The sequence below is a fragment of the Rhamphochromis sp. 'chilingali' genome (genome assembly GCF_963969265.1).
Source record: "Rhamphochromis sp. 'chilingali' genome assembly, chromosome: 4".
NCBI lineage: Eukaryota > Metazoa > Chordata > Actinopteri > Cichliformes > Cichlidae > Rhamphochromis > Rhamphochromis sp. 'chilingali'.
Window position 1 is genome coordinate 35,308,274 of NC_137948.1, and position 19,867 is coordinate 35,328,140.

At 38.1% G+C, this 19,867-nt stretch overlaps 1 protein-coding gene across 1 annotated transcript; it reads left to right on the forward strand.

Annotated features, from left to right (window-relative positions):
* LOC308395319 (serine protease 1-like) lies at positions 1 to 19,229 on the forward strand (the record flags this gene model as incomplete). The annotated part of the gene is made up of 6 exons (XM_080880120.1): positions 1 to 49; positions 17,665 to 17,857; positions 17,990 to 18,166; positions 18,524 to 18,585; positions 18,850 to 18,992; positions 19,074 to 19,229. 6 exons carry the CDS (start codon positions 1 to 3, stop codon positions 19,227 to 19,229), a joined length of 780 nt encoding a protein of 259 aa, XP_080736246.1.
* Between the last annotated feature and the right edge of the window lie 638 nt (positions 19,230 to 19,867).

The following is a 19,867-nucleotide window of genomic DNA, read 5'->3' on the forward strand; positions in this document are numbered from 1 at the left end:
ATGACAGCAATGGCTCATCTGAAGTTCCTCCTTCTCCTTTTGTGGGTTGGTGAGTCAACAACAGCACTTATTTCGTATGTGTGTGTGTTTGTTTTTAAAAAACTGTTCCTCGGGTAATCAGATATCTGCGTTAACCAAGTTTTGCTGTCATGGTTCCAGGTTTCTGTGAGTTTTTTGTTTGTTTTTTTAATTATTAGAGATTTTTTTTCATTCAGGAGACTTTTTACAGCTTTTCTTTTAAAAGCTCGTTGTCTGGTCCCAGTGCTGCTATCAGGGACTCTGAGCTGTGTGAAAGAAATAGCACGTTGTGCCTCACCACCGTAGTATTGCAAACCATGCCAATCCTTAAAGTATAACACTGCACAGACATGGATCATTACTCTGCTTAGATGAGTAGATTTATTGATAATGACTGATATGAAATGTAAGAGATGTGAAAGCCTTTTTTTTACATTTAAATGTTTTTAATGATAACTTTATTAGATGTTTTGTTTTGTGTTTATTTTTTGTGGGGTTTTGTGGGGATTTTTCTTTTGGTTTTGTTTGGTTGTTTGTTTTTTTACGTACCTCACACCAAATACGAATATAAAGAAATATGTGTGAACTTTTCAAATTTAAATCTAAATTCAAATTCTCATCTATATGGTGGTGCAAAAGAATGTTTTACTGCTTGGCAAAAATCACTTAAGTAATCCCTTTAATATCAATTTTCAAACATTGTCTAGCAATGTGAAATACATCTCTGTCTTGAGACCTAGTGGAACTCAAATGGGTTTTAATCTGTTTTAAATGAAAGGTCTCCCCACCTGCAACAGTCACAGTGTGCAAAATGCTGCTTCTTCAGATATCAGTGGCTCAGCGTCTGGAGTGTAGGTATGAGTAGATTGGACTGAGGCAGCTAAGCCTGAGCCAGAGGTTTAATGTCTTTATCCTGGCAGCAGGTCAGGGTAAGTGATTTAGTATTTATATGTACAAACCGGACGCCAGCATCGATTACACGGTGGCTACAAAAAGAACAAAATATTTTCTGCTAGAAGTAGAAAGAAGTGAGCTAACTAATACTGGGAAAGTCAAACTTTATTTTATTTGGGCTTTGCTACGAGTTTAATTTCCACCTGTCTCTCTTTTCTTTTTTGAAACCCAGAATTCACTTTTAACCAGAGTTGGCAAAAGTACAGACATTCTGTACTTAAATAGAAATACAAATACTACTTTTAAAAAAATACTGCAGTATAAGTTGAAGTACTGATTCAACTCTTTACTCAAGTAAAAGTAGAAAGGTACCAGCTCTGAAATGTACTCATGTAAAAAGTATCTTTTTCTATGTGCAAAGCTAAACGAACTGTATGTAATAACATAACATCAGTTGATGGGAATACAAACTTTAGGCTAACTTTTTTTCATTCTAATTATACTTAGCTTGAATCTGAAGAGTAGGGAGTAAAAGTAAAAAGTAGTCAGAAAAAAAGAACTACTTAGGTAAAGTACCTCAAAATTGTACTTAAGTAAAGTTAAAAAAAACAATTTATTGTACTGTACTGTATTTCAGGTGTCACAGTAAGCACCGTGGTGGATTTGCGCAAGAGAATCTATGGTGGTCACGACTGTCAAAATGAGCGTCACTATCACGTGAAAGTTATTTCACAAAAGGATGGAATAAAGGGCTACTGTGGCGGCTCACTGATCCATCCACGGTGGGTTTTGACTGCAGCTCACTGCCAGGAGAGTGGATGGTGAGAAATCTACAGTTTTTACATAAAGAAAATTCATTAACAAATTGTCCTGCAATGTGTCTTAAAATACTGAAGCAAAAATAATTACCAATAATTTTTCATAGCAACAATAAGATAATAACAACATTCATCATTCTCATATTTTAATAGTACAGTCACTATTTCTCTTGTGCAGGACTCTGAGTGTGAAAGTGGCAAAGAAAATGCCCTATAAACAAGGCATCTTTGACACACTGAAGACAGCTTTCTTCAATTTCTTTAAGACAAACATATGGAAGACAAATATCTTTAATAGAAAGCATGACATCATGCTACTGGAACTTTCTGAGCCACTGACTGGGATTCAGCCTGTAGCCTTACCTGACTGTAACAAACCGCCTAAAATGTGAGTTTTCATGAAATTACTGTGTATTCATCCTTGAGATGCTGATATAAGATGTTTCAGGTTCTTATGTTAATGTTTTGATTTTTTTCTACCCAATGATTACCTGTGCCAGATGACTGTTTTTTTTTATTTGTTTTTTAATTAAATGTCACAATTTCATATTGGTAATTCTTTAACTTTGTATTGCAGTAGTCAGAATTCCACATACTGTTTTTAACCCAATCACACAACTTCAATAACATTTCTGTATTTTTAGCATATTATTATGAAGTACTGGGTTGGCAGCCTTTTCAGAATTTAGTCTCCCTCTTCTGGGCGACTGGCTTCAGAGTGGTGGACAGTGAAGCACGGTTAATCTGTTAGTGATGCACGCTGAGCCTAATTTCTAAGTTTTCAGTGTTTCAGGTGGCTCTCTTGTTACCTGGTAAGATCACCATGGAAATATGCTCCTGTTGAGATTATGTTCAGAGTTTTCGTGTAAAATGAGCAGGAAGCATCAAATTTTCATTAGTTATTTAATTTATAGTATGCTTTAAACATGACATAGATTGTCTGCTGAACTAATAAGTTTTATATAAGCAACTTGTTAAGACATACATTACTAACACCATCAGTTTAGGAGCAAACAGGTTTGGTTTGAATCTGCTCCTCAGTCTGCTTCACACTGCTGGAAATACAGCTAATAGAACACAGATTAGAAAATGTATCAGTAACATTTGTAAACTATTTATCAGCTGTTCAATCTACAAATTTCAATTTGATCTGGAGCCAAAATAAAGTGACTTCCTGACCTTCTTTATTAAGCTATGGGCATTGAAAACAGTGAGTGACCTGTTTTAAATGTACGCCGTTTAAAGTTTCAGATCTCCAATGTGTGGCTGTCATGTTAGATTAAAAACAGCAGCACCGATAGCACAGTGATGATCAAATCATAATGTTTCTGCAACTTTTCTTTGATTTGCCACACCAGTGTTGTATTTTGCTGTTATATATTTTTATATTATTTATAGCACACACACACACACACACACACACACACACACACACACACACAACCATCTCTAGGGTATACAGAAAGTGGCATGAAAAAGTATAATATCCACTGAGTCGCAGTTTTCTGGATGAAAATGCTTCGTCAGTGCCAGATATCAGAATGGCCAGCCTGCTTTGAGTTGATGGGAAGGCAACATCTCGAACACTTAAAATAAAATCGCAGGAAGGTTAAGAGCCTCTGTAACCACATGTATCTTTGTTTTGTTTTTTTAAACACCATCTAATATGCTTACACAACTTAACACATTAGACATAAAGACATAACTCAAAGCAACACTGTAGCAAGATCTGCAACATCTCTTCAACTTTTATTTTGAGTGTATTTTTACATTTTGAGTAGATGTTTGCTGGGTTTCTGCTGACGTCAACCCATTTTTGCGATCATACTAATTTGCCCTGTCTAACTAATGCTGACAGTCTATGGCTGAGAGGATTGCGCCTAATTCATGGATTCTGCATTGCTTGAGAACTGTTTGCTCATCAAGATGACCAAATCCCAAGACTGTAAAAAAACAGCTCTCAATTTGTTCATTCTTGTGTTATAAGCAGACCTTGACTAAAAAATAGTATCTAGTATCTTGTAGCCCATACAAATGGAGCCAAGCCATGAGGCAGTAGCAGGTAAATGACAGTGTGTTGTTAATGCAGCAGAAAGTGTCAGAATTTTCCTTGTGAATCAAACATGTTTATAAGCTTCTTAGTAAAGCTGTGTGGAAGCGACTTGATGACCAGAAAAAAAACATAGTATAGATCATTTTGAGAATAAAGTTGAAATTTTGAGATTTATTAATTTATTTGATGTTTAAAACACATGGATGGACCTGAAAGTAATTGATTATTATTTATTGGTCTGTTTCTAGAGGAGACGTCGTTCAGGTTACAGGACTTGGTGGGTATAGGGTAAATGCGACAGGCCACACACGTAAGAAAGTTTTTTGATGAATTATTTCACAGTTTATGCTAGACTTTATTTTGGTTTCTGTGTCTGTTTTACAGTTACATTCACGTTTTATTTGACTACTGTAATATAAACAAAGATTTTAAATTTTATAGTAGATATACTGTATGCCAGGTTCCTTGTTTAAAAATCATTTGGAAACATCCAGAAAAAAGACAAAACATCAATTTCCTCAAGATTTTAGTTTTTGAAAGGTTATGAATGACTTTTGTTCTTTGGCTTTTTTCTCCAGTCCCTGGCCAACCACCTCATCTCCAGTGTGCAAACATGCATGTTGCTGACTGTGAGCCTACCAGATACTCTCAGTGTACTGCATATGTGCCATATAACAACAGGCTGTGTCTGGAAGAACCTAATGTAGATACACGTAAGGTAAGTTGACTGCTAACATCACTGTATATCATCTCTGTATGTTTTAGATCTTTTGGAAGAAACTTGAACACAAACTATATTTTTCTCTCTCAGGGTGATTCTGGTGGTGGAGTGATTTACAACAACATGATTTATGGTGTAATCAGTGGCAGTGGTGTACGTGTCTGTACTGTACCAGCTGTTACTGTGAATGTTTGTTCTTACATGAAATGGATAAACCAGACAATTTATCCAAAAAGTAATGGAAAATAACTGAATGAAAATAACATCCAGAATAAACAATCATCTCTACATGAAACTTGTGTGCTGTGTGTTGTTTCTGCTCTAGAATATCTTCATGTTAACTGCAAATTGTGAACCTTTTTGTTTGGTCTAAATTATTGTGTTAGATTTGCAGCTTGTGTGTGTTTGAATGTGGTGTCAGGTGTGTAGCAGCTCATGCTGTTGTTCAGAAACTCTCAGACTCACACTGTGAAGATGCAGAAAGGCTTTCTGATCAGACATGCCACCAACCAGCTGCAGGGCCTGAACATGATAAACTTCATAAATCTGAGTTGATTGTTGAGGCTGAAAATGTTTACGTGGAGGCTGTTGGCTCATTGGTGGCAGATAAACTTTTCTTTTAATCACTTCACTATACAGGGCATTAAAATAAATACAGTAACTATCAAAATACGTTTTGTTGATAAAATGCATTTTTTGAAACTGTCCATTGTTTTGTCCCAACTCTAATCACACAACCCCCACCCCCAAAACAGAAAATAAATAAAATAAAATCATAATACATATGAACATATGTATTTTATATCTCATAATACATTGTTTCCATCTTATCTTCAGTCCTGCATTTTTATACTTCTAAGACCAAAGTGAAAACTAATCTTTTAATATTCACAAAGCTCATGGACACTATTACTCAAACCAGATGTCGCTGTTACACAAAACTATTTCACTCTAATGCTTCTCGCGTAAACACTGTCATAACTATTCTCATAACCAATAAACTGAGAATGTGTTTCACCTCATCAAAGCTCTATAACATATAGTTTTTAAAAAAATATTTATATTGCTTATTGTCACTGGAGGTTTTTATTTTTAGACCTGTAGAACATTAAAAGAAAATTAATATGAGAATAGATTTCAGGATTTCATCATGATTCATTTTCCATATTAGGCAGCACGTTCAAATTTCCTGGGAAGTAGTGAAAACATTTCAAAGTAGATATCATTAAATGCTAATTAAAACAACGTCTTTTAAATTGCATCAATATTTTCCTACTGAGCAGTAAAAGCACACAGAGCTCTTTTAACGTGAAGCAGCAAAGTGATGTTTAAATATTGTTTATTATTACAATAAGAGACTAAATTAACTCGTTTTGAACTCCTCAGTTTTCTCTTTCAATGCTGCTGTTTGTTTCCTCCTCCACTTGTATTTTTCTTAACGTCAGGGAATGTGCATAGCGCCCTCTGCTGTGTGTTTGAGAGCACTGCACTGCATGGTCATTAAATTAAACTGCCCGGAGGTATAACATGAGCAAAGGAAGCTCATGAAGTGAAGACGTTTCTTGGATAAGAAGTTAAACATCATCCAGAACCTTAAAGAAGTAAAGTCGCTTTCTTTCCAGGCTCCTTAGACAACCATGACCTGGATGACTGAGAACCTACAAACACACATGAGCAGCAGTTTATTTAATGTGGAGGTGAGCAGTGCACAAACCAACAACCAACAAGTTTTATTGAACCCTACTTCAGCCAATCAGCTGTGTGTGTGTGTGTGTGTGTGTGTGTGTGTGTGTGTGTGTGTGTGTGTGTGTGTGTGTGTGTGTGTGTGTGTGTGTGTGTGTGTGTGTGATTATATTGTATGATATTTTAATCGTGCTCTGTTACAATGTTACTGTTTTGGTTGTGCTGCATGAAAGACGTTGAGTGTGTATTAGGGAAGGTTAGTTACCGGAGCTGGAGATGAGTTATTCAGGCAAACTCTCGACAGCATTAACTGTCCTGTTAATGTAAAACCTTAATAAACCACGGTGAAGCAAAATGTCTTGTGCTTAAGACTCTTTTTTTTTTTGGTCCCGTTTGGATCTTTAGCCATCAGAATTGTTGTCTTAAGGCCAAGAAAGATGCCAAGCGGATCTATTTTACCGAGTGGATCATCATGGCCTTGCCATATTGGTCCATTTGATTGACCTTTATTATAATTATGTATTTATTTTATTTTATTTTCGGTTGCTACAAACGGGACAGACATGACTGAGGGATAGGACAGGGAGAAAGAATGAAAGAAAGAGAGGGAGAGAAAGAAAAACAGAGGGGAGAAGAGACGGTGAGAAAGGGGGGAAGAAAGAAAAACAAACAAAACACCTGGATCACCTGTATGGAGAGAAAAAAAAACAGAAGAGAAAACAAACAAAACACAAAAAATGATAAATACAGCACCATCACAATAAACTAGCTAGCAGTAGATAACAGTAGATACTAAATATTAAACGCTATTGTGCAGCACGCAAGATAGACAGCGCACAATGTGCTTTGAGGCAGCAGCCAAGAAAGGTGTAGTCCGCTCAGATGTAGTGTTGCTGTGTGCTGTTCTAAAGTGCATGCTTTACTAGCTGACTCTACTTTTCCAAGCGATATTTAGAATAGATAACACTCTAATCGAATTTTTAAGTTGTTCCATTCTCCAGGAGAGCATGGTCCTGCTTCCTATCAGAGAGTAGCACGGCTCCTCCCGAAAACCCTGTGCTTAAGACGCTACATGAAAGTTACAGTGAAAATTAGAGTATATATGTTCAGTGCAGATAGGCATATAGTGTATATAGTTAGATAGTTATACATATCATACAAAAATCCACCACAAACTATTAACTATTTTTCTTCCTCACTCCCTTTCCTCTTCATCCACTTGCTCTCTCAACCAAACCTGTTTTATTCTCTCTTCATTCATTTTCCTCAGTGAGGAAATGAAAGATGATATCTTCTAGAAGTATTGAACAGACTGTTAGTGAACACAGGCTTGTAATTGTTACTTTTTATTGGCATTAATCACAACAGAGAACAGAGTAAACTTCAGACTAGTTGCGATCAGGTTCTAAACCTGCAACATAAAGTAGAGGCCAACACAGCAGTTTACAACAATAAGAGTTTCAGTTCAAGAAAATAACTGAAGATAAAATGTTGGGGATGAAGCACCAAACAGACTTGAACTGCCTTTAGTGACTTTTTACTTGATACATGACCTGAAATATTGATTTGAAATCTCAAACATGATTTCACATCGTCATCGACTTGTCTGAACTTTTCTCAGCTGACCTGATCCAAAACACTGAAAACATCATAAGTTCATAAATTCAAACAATGTTTTGGAGTATAACTAACAAAATAGTAAGAGTGCTTTAAAAAAGTGCTGAACTTTTTAGCTCACAATGTCACACAACATCATTGGTCAAAATGATTTATTCTTATGATCCTAAACAGAACAATCAGAGATAAAAAGACAAATGGATACACCACTACGAAAAGTCAATAAGAAATTCAACATCAATATTTAACCAGTTCATTTAACCCTTTAAAACCGGTCAGAGCGGGCACGCTCCGTTTTGCGTAACTATTTTAAAATCCCGGTAGCACTGCAACCACGTGAGCTAGCGTGGTAGCGTGGTAGCGCAATAATTGTTTTTGCATATGAAACCGGAGGAGTTGTACTTACATCTTATGGCATCAGCTTGTCCTAGGTCACAGTTTCCTTCCACATAAAGCTTTGCAAAAACTGCATAAAAAGCACTTGCAGCAAAAAAACCCATAATATTCCAGAAACAGGCTTTGCCGATCCGATCAGCTGTTCATAACACTTCCTACGTCCATCAGCACAAACTATCGCATGTCCGTCATGTCCTGCCCGAAACCGGAAGTGACGTCATTGTCGCGGAAATGTAGTTTTTTTTACCACCAAGGCCTCATGAGCCTATACTGGTGTTTTTAAAAGTTATGTTTGACTTTATGACTTTCTGTGTCGTTTCTGGGAGGCTTAGGACTCATATTGCACTGCTGGAAATAGTTTATTTTGATGCATATGCTGCTTTTTTGCAAATTTGCACTATAATATTTATTTTCGTTTTTCCTGCAGTGTATAGAAATTGGTGTATTTCAAAAATAAAACTATGAAGACACTCAAAATAAATTTCCTGTGGTGGGAAACTTGTTTGTGCAACTTTTTTGTATTTACAGTTTTGAGGGATAAGCCTCTTAAATTTCTCTAACTAGAAATATATGTTAAAAAACAAAAACGATTTTCAATTTTTTTGTAGTTTATTGCAATTTTTTGCAATTTATGTAATTACTATGCACTTAATGCATGCATATTATTAACATTTAGGCTGTAATGGTTGTATTGATGTATAGCAACTTGAAATGCTCCCAAAAATGGCACTACAACATGTAAAAATATAATATAAGCTCTGGCAGACTTGGTTCTGTGGTAGGTCTTAAAGGGTTAAACACTTCATTCTGCCCAGACTGAAGGGGACACTTAGGCTACGTTCACACTGCAGGTCTTAATGCTCAATTCCGATTTTTTGATCAAATCCAATTTTTTTGTCTGCGTGTTCACACTACAAATAAAATGCGACAGCAAACGCGCTCTAGTGTGAATGCTAAAAGCGGCCCGCATGCGCAAAAGAAGACGTCACACACAACGCACTCTGGTTATACCCTGAGCAAACAATATTGTTTGACTGATGGCCGTTAATATAAAGACTTCCGACTTTACGTTTCCCAATTTTTGCTTTAAGTTATTTTGTTATTTACATAATAATGTAGATAACCTAATAATTATCCTTATTGCTGTTTTAGAGGAGCGGTGCTTCAAAGGATAGTTGCAGATTTCTGTCAGAATCTACAGATTATACAGTACAAATAAAATGTTCACGTTTCTCCAACGTTGTCTTCCCAACAGTTTCACTAACATCTACACTGGATGGCCAGGAAGCGTTCGCAATGTCTTATCGGGCGCTTCTCCGACGCTGATAATTGGCGTCTGTCTTGTGTCAGTGACGTAAAAGACGGATTTAATGCGAAATGACCATTCACACAGCAGTCGCTTTCTGAAACATCGGATATGTATCGGATTCAGTACCACATACGAAAGTGACCCAGATCGGATTTGAAAATATCGGATTTGTGCCGTTCACACTGTCATACCATGATCGGATATGGGTCGCATAGGGTCAAAAAAATCGGATTTGATGCGCTTTCGCCTGCAGTGTGAACGTAGCCTTATTTCCTGTCTGCTAATTTTCACCAGTCCAGCTGAGGGAGACATTGTTGAACAATATGACTGAGGACACATCATCACTGTAACATCAGCACATTCAGTTTGTGTTAAAGCTTGTTTTTCCTGAAGAAACATGCACACCATCTTTCAAGTATTATGGCATCGGAAAAGATCACAAAATCTTGAGATGCTCCAAAAAGATGCAGACAAAAACACAACAATGTTTGTCATATTCTCTAAGGTCTCCCAGGCTTGAAATGGATTCTTGTATAACAGCATTTTAGTGCAAATATGGTTAAATGAACAGATATTGTGATAAAGCTTAGAAATAGAAAATGGTGCTAAATAATGCAAAGTTTAATGAGAAACACAAACTGTAAACTAATAATGGAAGCTGTGATTCATCCCAGAGTGTGACAGAGAGCAGAGACACTCTACATATTAGAAAACACAGAATTTGACCATCTGGAATGCAGGTGACAAAAAAAGGCATCAAAACTTGAAGGCTGGTGTCCTGAAATAACATAATACTAATACTACTAAAACTACTACTACTAATAATAATACATTTTATTTAAGAAAGCGCCTTTCAAAACACTCAAGGACACTGCACACAAGCAATAACAACAACAAACATAACAATTTACAAAATAATAACAACAAGTTATTAGAAAAGTTAAGTAAAAAATAAAAAAATTAAAGTAGCGGGATGGAAAAATTGATGTGGAACAGGCTAATGTGAATAGGTGAGTTTTGAGTCTGGACTTAAAAAGAGGGAGGGAAGTGATGTCATTAGCAAGACTATAGAACTTGACTGCACGCTGAGGTGTTCAGGTCAGGTTCAATACCAGGGGTGGGCAACTCCAGGCCTCGAGGGCCGGTGTCCCATCTTTAGATGTGTCCTTGAACCAACACAGCTGATTTAAATGGCTAAATTAGCTCCTCAACATGTCCTGTAGTTCTCCAGAGGCCTGGTAATGAACTAATCATGTGATTCAGGTGTGTTGACCCAAGGTGAGATCTAAAACCCGCAGGACACCGGCCCTCGAGGCCTGGAATTGCCCACCCCTGTTCTATACAGTCTTGCTAATGACCTTCTAATTGTATTCAGATGTGTTGCAGCAGGGGCACATGTAAAAGTTTCAGAACACCGGCCCTCGAGGATTCGAGTTGGACACCCCTGATCTAGATCCACTGAGTAAACACAGCACTGCAAACACAGAAATTTCAAATACAAGATACTTTTACTCAAATGTTTGACTCTCACTTCTCCTCCACCTTGTGCTGTTTAGTCTTAAATGTCTGACTGTGCTGAGAATATGTGTCAGCTATAGTCAGTGTTTTACATGAAGTTTATGATGTGGTGATGAGGAAAAAGGTGGATCTATCTCTAAGTTCGATCTCTTAGGAATAACTCAAGTGCTTTGAATATATTATATGATTTGAAAACAAATAATTGACATTAGAGCCCAGGGCCCTGTTTCAGGAAGCCGGTTTAGTGGAAAAACTGAGTAAGTATACCCTGAGTTAACGAAAACTCTGGGTTTTCGGTTTCACAAAGCGAGTTCAGCTGCAGCCTGAGTGAGTCACTATGACGACACACTCCGTGAAGCTAACCTGCCCCCTAGCAGGTTTACTACAACTAACCCTGACTGTCTCCGCCCCTTTGTCGGAAACCTGACAGTAGGAAGTGTCGGACATGGCGTGCCACTTCCTTGAAGAGCCAGTAGATGTTGAAGCCCAAATTCTCCGCAGAGCTCTCCGCCGGGAGAGAGTGATCAGAGCGCGTTTGGACATTTTATCATTTCCTGATGATTTTCTGTGCGAACGTTACCGTTTCTCAGCACAATCTATAATTTATTTGGATAACATCCTCAGGCCATATATTACGCATGTGACACATCGCGGACATGCTCTCAGTTCATTGCATATTATTTGTATTGCACTTCGGTTTCTTGCAAACGGGAGCTTTCTGTATAATATTGGTGACGCTGAGCACGTTTCCAAGGCTACCGTCTGTCGGGCAGTCAGGAATGTTACAGTTGCACTGAAACGTCTCCTGTACTCGTCTGTGGTGTTCCCCGGTCATAGACCCACAAGATTTATCAAAGAGGGATGCCACAAAATTGCAGGTATCAGGATGACCAAAACTTAATGTATGATGTGGTGATACTTGGACTACTACTTAAATTGCACATTTATTTTCAGGGTTCCCAGGCCTGATTGGCTGTACAGATGGCACTCACATTCCAATCATTGCTCCTTCAGTAAATGAAGGAGACTATGTGAACAGGAAGTCTTTCCACAGCATTAATGTGCAGGTACATAGTTCCCTGTAGCATGTCAAACTAACAAATTATTTCATTATAGTAATGGATGCTAATTTGTGTTCTCTGCACTGTGAAGATCATATGTGATGCTGCCAACATTATCACAAATGTGGAAGCCAAGTGGCCAGGCTCTGTCCATGACTCACAAATATTCCGTGAATGTACACTGAGCACAAAATTTGGACATGGTGAGTTGAGAATACTTTAAAATATATAAAGACCAATTGCTTCAGGGACATTTGAACTGAAGTGTACCCTTCTGTCTTAGGAGAGTTCACTGGCTACTTGCTTGGTGATAGGGGGTATCCATGTTTACCCTATTTGCTTACCCCTTACCCTGACCCTGAACCGGGCCCACAGCAGCGATATAATCTGGCTAATTGCAGGACAAGAGCCAGAATTGAAATGACTATCGGAATGCTTAAGGCCCGGTTCCAGTGCCTGCAAAGACTCAGGGTCACCCCAGAAAGGGCATGTGACATTATTGTGGCATGTGTGATTCTTCACAACATTGCCACAATTAGAGGAGAACACTGTCCTTCTGAACCAGACATCAGCAGTGATCCAAACCATGAACATCCTGACCCTCCCACGGACATACAAGATGGAAGAGCAGTCAGAGACACCATATGTCACAATCATTTCCTTTGACCCATCACCTCAACATGTTGAAAGAAGAATAAACAGATTTTTTGTTCAACTGGCTTTATTGGTCGCCTGTGTTTCCTGTACACAAAGTATTAAAAGATGTAAACCTCATAAAGTGTCTCTGTTGCTTCCTCCTCTGTAACAGCTGTCAATGTTTCTTCATTATTTTCCTGTAGTAAAGAAATTAACAACATTGCTGTTCTACTGTAAACTCATATAATCTGTGGAGTATTACTCACAACTGCATGTTGGTCTGGCTCAACAGGAGGCTGCACCAGATGCAGTACACCATCACCATCAACTGATAGAATATGAGGTTTATACAGGTCACTTATAACTTACAAGGGACCAAATGGCAATTAACAAACATACCAATCACCTTACACTTCATTGTCATTATGCTCTCAAAGACAACCAAGACTGAGGCAAGGCAAAATCAGTAGGAAAATAACTTCACTACAAAATAATCCATTATGGTAAAGAGTTTATCAAATGAATGAGTCGCACTGCAAAGGTGACTGTGAAGAAAGGATGTATGCACATCATGTATTATTTTGAATTTACCCCCTATGTAGGCACTTGTGTCTTGCGGGGTTATTGACTCAGAGGATGTCCCCGCAGAGATGCCTTCGGCCACAGGGCGCCCACTGTTTTGGCTGAGGGCCAACTGCTCAGCCTCTGTGAGTGGTGGTGGTGGAGGACCCCCACCTGTTTTTCGGGCCTCCGCTTTTTTTCTGTTGGCTATAACGGGCCACATTTGAGCATACAGAGTAAGCAAATATGTACTTGTAATGTGCTCAGATAATTTCAATAAGTGCTTACAGAAAGAAAATTAATGTAGCCTCTAACTGCAATTGATTTACATGGGACAAACAGACCAAGCACTATGGCTCATAATACAATTACACCTTACCTGTTTGGACTATATTTTTATATTTCATTTTTACTTGCTGCCAGGCACGTTTGGGGCCTGTTGGGTTGCACCTGCGCTCACATCACATCACAAAATAAAATGTATAAAATAACAAATAAAATAACATATGATAAAATAACGTGTTAAATGGGTGGAAATCCCTAGATCAATGTTTAGATTAACACTCACGCATTGACTCTGTCGGCTATGTTTTGCCATGCATGCTCCCTTTCTTTTGCAGCTGAGGCTGTGTTACTTTTTTCCGCGGAATTTGCATGTTATCGGCATATGCTGCCATCAGAATTTCGGCCTCAAGCGCTGTGAAATACATTGACCGCGCCTTCTTTCCCTCCGTCTCCATGGTGACTCGCTTAATCTGTGCTCCGCTTATCAGGGCTTTATGTATCCTCGTCCGCGCGCTTCACTTGGGGTTAAAGCAACTCCGCGTTGACTGAACTAATTGTTATCAGCCTTTCTGAAACCGAATATTCCGAGTTGGACAGTTCGGGGTTACTCAACCGTGAGTGTCGTTTTTCACTCTGAGTTTTCCAAACCGGCTTCCTGAAACAGGGCCCAGGTTTCCTGTCCACCATCACATTAGCTGAGTAGATGGCAAATCTGTGGGGAACAGAGAAGATCAGCCATCAGTCAGTCAGAAGTTTCTGTTTTTTGAAGAAAAAAAAATCAGTTGATTTCGACTACAGACACTCCATCACACTAATGCAGGGACCCATTATGAGACATCAGTCCTCTGAGATCTGAGAGGAGACGGTTTGTATCAAGTAAACCAAACTGACAACTGACCACAGAGCATATAATTAAACTCATTTTGTTGCTCTGTTGGGCATTTATAAAGAGACCATGCCTGGTAAGATAACACAACATTTATACAGCACTGCCCCTGTGTGGTCACACTGAAACACAACAGCTTCTCATTTTCTTTACTAATCACTGCTGAAAGTGTAATTTTAATCATCCCTTCACCAAAAACAAAACAGTAAGATAAAAATAATGAAACTAATCAAATGAATTAACTCTTGATGATCTTATTATTAGTTTCTATTATCCACCTACTTTCTTACTGCCTCATCTCACATCCACCCTCTCTACTCAGCATCCTCCAGTTTTTATTTGTCTGTCCTTCCAGAACAATCAGTCAATATAATCTGTCATCACCAATAAAATCCTGAAAGTTTATATAAGAAGAACTTACAAAATACCTTTGTAGTATTTTGCAAGACAATCCAGGGATCAGAGTCAAGCTTTTAAAAATGGGTTAAATAAAATTATGTGGCCACATGTTTGTAGTCAAAGTAAATCATTGTGTTTGTGTGCAAAATCCCAGTCATAAAAAGAGCAGCTTATAATAACGTGTTTAAAACTAAAATAATGTAAATTTAATCAAACACAGATTGAGGGAGTATAAGTTAACACAATGCCAGTGTCACGGTCCTCAGTGGCTGACCGTGTGGAGAGCGTTTGGAGGACCCAGGTGTGGACACAGATGAGCAGACAAAATTAACTTCAAACAAAAGGCGAGCCTTTATTTGAGGCTGGAGTACATGAACTAAACTAAACGAGAGCTGAAGAGGACAACAACTAAACAGGAACCTAAACTGGAAAGAAACTAAGAACAGTGAGACTATAAACAAGACTGTGCCAGAACATGAAGGAACTATGAAATATATGAATAAGCAACATGAGTCATGACCTGCACAGAGACGTGGAACCTGACATGAAATAGTGGGTGGAACACAGACGACGCAACACAGACTGAATGAAACACAGAGACTGAATACATATAAGGGATGATCAAGGGAAGTGGCCACACATGGGAGCACAGCTGACACACATGAACCTGAAGACCGGACAGGAGAAGTGAAACTAAATACACTGACATTGGACACAGACTTTCAAAGTAAAACAGGAGACATGGAGATTAGACATGACGTGAACTTAACATAATCACACAGACATGATGCATGACAGGTAGACGCACGAACCAGGGAGACTGAGTACAGGAGGAGATGACATAAACAACTAAGAAACAAAGGACTAAACAGCAACCTAGAAATTAACTAGATGAACTAAACTAGGGCACAAATGAATACCAAAGATATAAAAAAAAAACTCAAACACTGGGTCACATGACCCAGGACCATGACAGCCAGCTTGCTTCTGTTTGATAAGCCAATGGCAGGAGAAGACATTTTACTAACAGAGATAAACATAAGCACATGCTAACCATCTGCAGCCTGACTGGAAGTAAAACAGCTCCTGCAAACCCAAAACTTGCCACTGTTTTACCTTTTTATATAAGTGGCACAAAAATGTAAAGAGACTAAATTTAACTTCACTTGTAAACTGTTGTTTTTGTTAGTCTGTGAGCTTTGAGTGCAGAAACAGTGAGTACCCTCAAACCACAAAACACATACTGTGCACACTTTTTTCTTTCTGCTGCATTAATAAACGTGCTTGACATGAATTCTCCTGGTATCATGTCTTGACCACAGCTCTGACTTACAGCTGGAATTGAGTGCCAACTTCGCAGTAGCTCCAGTAGTGATTGCAAAATGCATGGACGTGTCTTCTCTTTCAAAATATTGTATATAGTCAGGGCTGGACTGGCCATCGGGCATACCGGGCATTTGCCCGGTGGGCCGCTCGTGATTTTTCGTTTTTATGGGCCGATGGGGTTTTATTTCTTTTCTTTTTTAACGATATAAATAAATGGTGGTGGATTGGCCAGTTGGTCATGATCGACTCTGGGCTTGACCAGTTACAGCAGAGGAGGTCGAACTTTAAAGTTGAGGTGAAAAGGAACGCGATTTCATAACTACTTCAGCTAGAAAGATGCTAATTCAATCATGAAACTGATCAATGATCAGCTGATCAGCTTTTCTCTCTGCGCCAGAAAGAGGGAACCAGCAGATGTCGCGCTAAACAACAGCAGCACGTTTAAGCTGAATAAGAAATACCAACAAAAACTTAGAAAGTAGCAGCTGACCACTGAAAGAGGCACAGAGAAAGGTTTTAAGGCTGTTACCACAACTGATATGTGTTGCTTCTTGAAAATGTTGCTTCTCATAAGCAAGTATTGAACTGAACAGGAAATTCTAAGGCCCCGAGTTTTGTGCTCAGTGAGCCAGACGTAGTTGTTCAGCAGTATCACTTATTAAAATACAGGAAAGTGCAATACAAAATACAAACAAAAAAGAAAATAAACACATTGTTAAATTAAGTCAGTCAATATCTTGCTAATTGAAGAACAGATGTTTTATAGTTTTTCCTTTATGCTACTCTTAGAAAAAGATATACACACACCCTAAAAAGTTGTGTGTGTATAAATTAACTTAAACTTTGAAATTATTCTGTTAAAAAACAACTTATTTTAACAAATGCAGTATCATTTCCTGGAGTATGTGGATGACAAAGACTACAAATAATGAGGACACTTTTTTGTTAAGATGAAGAGATGTTCAACATTTGCATGAAAACTGTCCTAACGAACCAATGGGGTTTTGTTGATAACATTAGGCTCTTTGATTGGTGGATCCATCACTAACTAAAAAATGAGGCTTAAAAGGGTCCCAGCACAGCATTCACTGCAAGCTGAATGACAGCAATGGCTCATCTGAAGTTCCTCCTTCTCCTCCTGTGGGTTGGTAAGTGAACTACTGCACTCACTTCCTGTGCTTGTTTGAACTTTGTCTGTTTGAACTGTTCCTTAGGTTATGACACATCTATGTTAATAAAGGCTTGTTTTGCTTGTTTTGTGTTAATATCATGTATGTCCTTCTAATTCTTTGTTTCTCCTTTGATATCAGTTTTGTACATTTGTCAGAATTTCCCAGTATCAGGAACACTCGCTCATACAATATGTTTGAATTTCATCAGTTATTTATGATAAATCTTTTTAGCCTAACAACTGGCTGAGAAAGATAATGTTGTTCAGACAGTGAACCAACTATTTGTAAGTAAATTACTGGGCTTATTTCAGGTGTCACAGAGAGCGCAGTCCTGGATTTACACAAAAGAATCTTCAACGGTTATGACTGTGAAAACACCAAGCATCTGTACCATGTGAAAATAACTGCAACCAAAGGAACAGCTGTTTCTCGATGTGGAGGCTCTCTGATCCACAGAGAGTGGGTTCTAACTGCAGCTCACTGTTGGATAGATCAACCTGGATGGTGAGAAAATGAGAATTTCACTTAAAACTTAAGATTAGACAGAATCGAAAAGGCCAGAGGCAAAAATCATTACTGATATTTGTTCTTTATTTTCATAATAAAGACTTTGTTATAACCATTTCCATTGTTTAGGACTATGTCTGCATATGTAGGAATTCATCCAGGTCCAGGAAGTATGGTTACAATTAAGGATCACCAAATCTTTGAGGACCAAACAGGAAAACATGACATCATGCTACTGAAAATCTCACCGGCATCGATCAGGACTGACCTTGTTCAGTTACCTGATTGTTCCATTCCTCCGAACATGTGAGTTCCAACACAAGCATGATAGGTTTTCTTTTTAAACTGTTGTTGTAACCTGAATTATTTAGATTTTCTTACATGCTTAAAGCAAATCTGCAAGTATGCTTTAGAATGAGAATAAGACTCTTTACTTTAGGAGATGCATTCATGACCCAGAGTAAAGGACAATAAAATATGAGAGTGGCATAAAATTCAGAGAATAATCAGAAATTTAATGTTTAATTTTTGAATCCTCAAAGTTAATTTAGCTTTAGTCATAGTGAACTGGAAATACCCAGCCTGTGGACTCCAATCATATGAATTTATCTTGTACTCACAACACATGGATGGACTAATTAATTATTATTCTTTAATTTGTAGAGGAAATGAAATTAAAATTGCAGGCCTTGGTGGTTATCTAGTAGATCTACAGAACATCGCACGTAAGACCTATTTTATTTTATTTTTTCATTTTTCTAGCTTACTTTAGAATTTGATTTTGGCTTGTGAACCTTTTTAATTTTACAACTGTGATGACATGCAGTATTTATTTGATTTTATGGTGGATATACTCTCAGTTTCCCTCCTTTTTAAATGCTGCTCAGCTTCACACATTTTGTTCCAGAAATGAGTGAAAGCGTGTTTCTGATCTGATTTCATTGCATGAAACACTGAGTAGCTTTTGTTCTTTTCCTCTTTTTTTTTAGTCCCTGATGAACCGCCTCATCTCAGGTGTGCAAAGATGCATGTTGTTAACTGTGAGCTTAATCTCACTCCATGTGATTTACCATTATTATGGCCAAATGGAAACACGATGTGTTATGAAGAAGCTGGAGTGGACACATGTCCGGTGAGCTGCCATGCTGCTAACGTTTACTCTCCATTATCAGATGTTTTAAAATAAACCTATGGATTATATTTTCTTTCTCAGGGTGATTCTGGTGGTGGAGTGTTATTCAACAACATGATTTATGGTGTTCATGTTGGAAGTGAGGAATGTGTCTGTAGTGGATCAGCTGTTTCTCTGAAGGTCTGCTCTTACATTGGTTGGATAAAAAACTTCATTACACCAAATAATGGAAAATAATTCAATTAAATAAGATTTCAAGAAAAAAAATTAAACAATCAGCTCTACAAGAAATATGTGTGGTGTGATTTGTTTCTATCCCAGAACTACTTTTTCTCAGAAATGTAAATTTATGTGTATAAAAAAATATGTGTGGTGTGAATATAGTTTCAGATAGTAGATCATTTTGTTCTTCAGAAACTGTGAAATTGACACTGTGAAGATGGAAACCGGGTTCGTGACATGCCATCAATCAGCTGCAGGACACCTAATGATGAAACACCACTTCATAAGTCAGAATAACATTTTGGAAAGGATGGACTGGACGGAAAGGAAAATTCGGAGGTCATCAAGAGTCACCTCTAAGTCCTCCAGCGCATCATCTGTGAGCGGACAAGAAACTGCTGCTAAAATCGCTGCAGCTCAAGCAACATTGAAAATCATACATGAACAACAGTGTCAGCAAGCAGAGCTTCTGCAGCTGGAAGCTGAAAATAAAAGACAGATTGCAGAATAAACAGCTGAGGCCTGTAGATGATGTTTAAGGATGGAGGAAGAAGAAGCACAGTTGCAAGCAAAACTTGAGGTTGAAAATGCTGCCAGGCGAAAGGTTTTGGAAGAGAAGTGCAAGGAACTGGAGTGATTGGAAGCACTCAAAC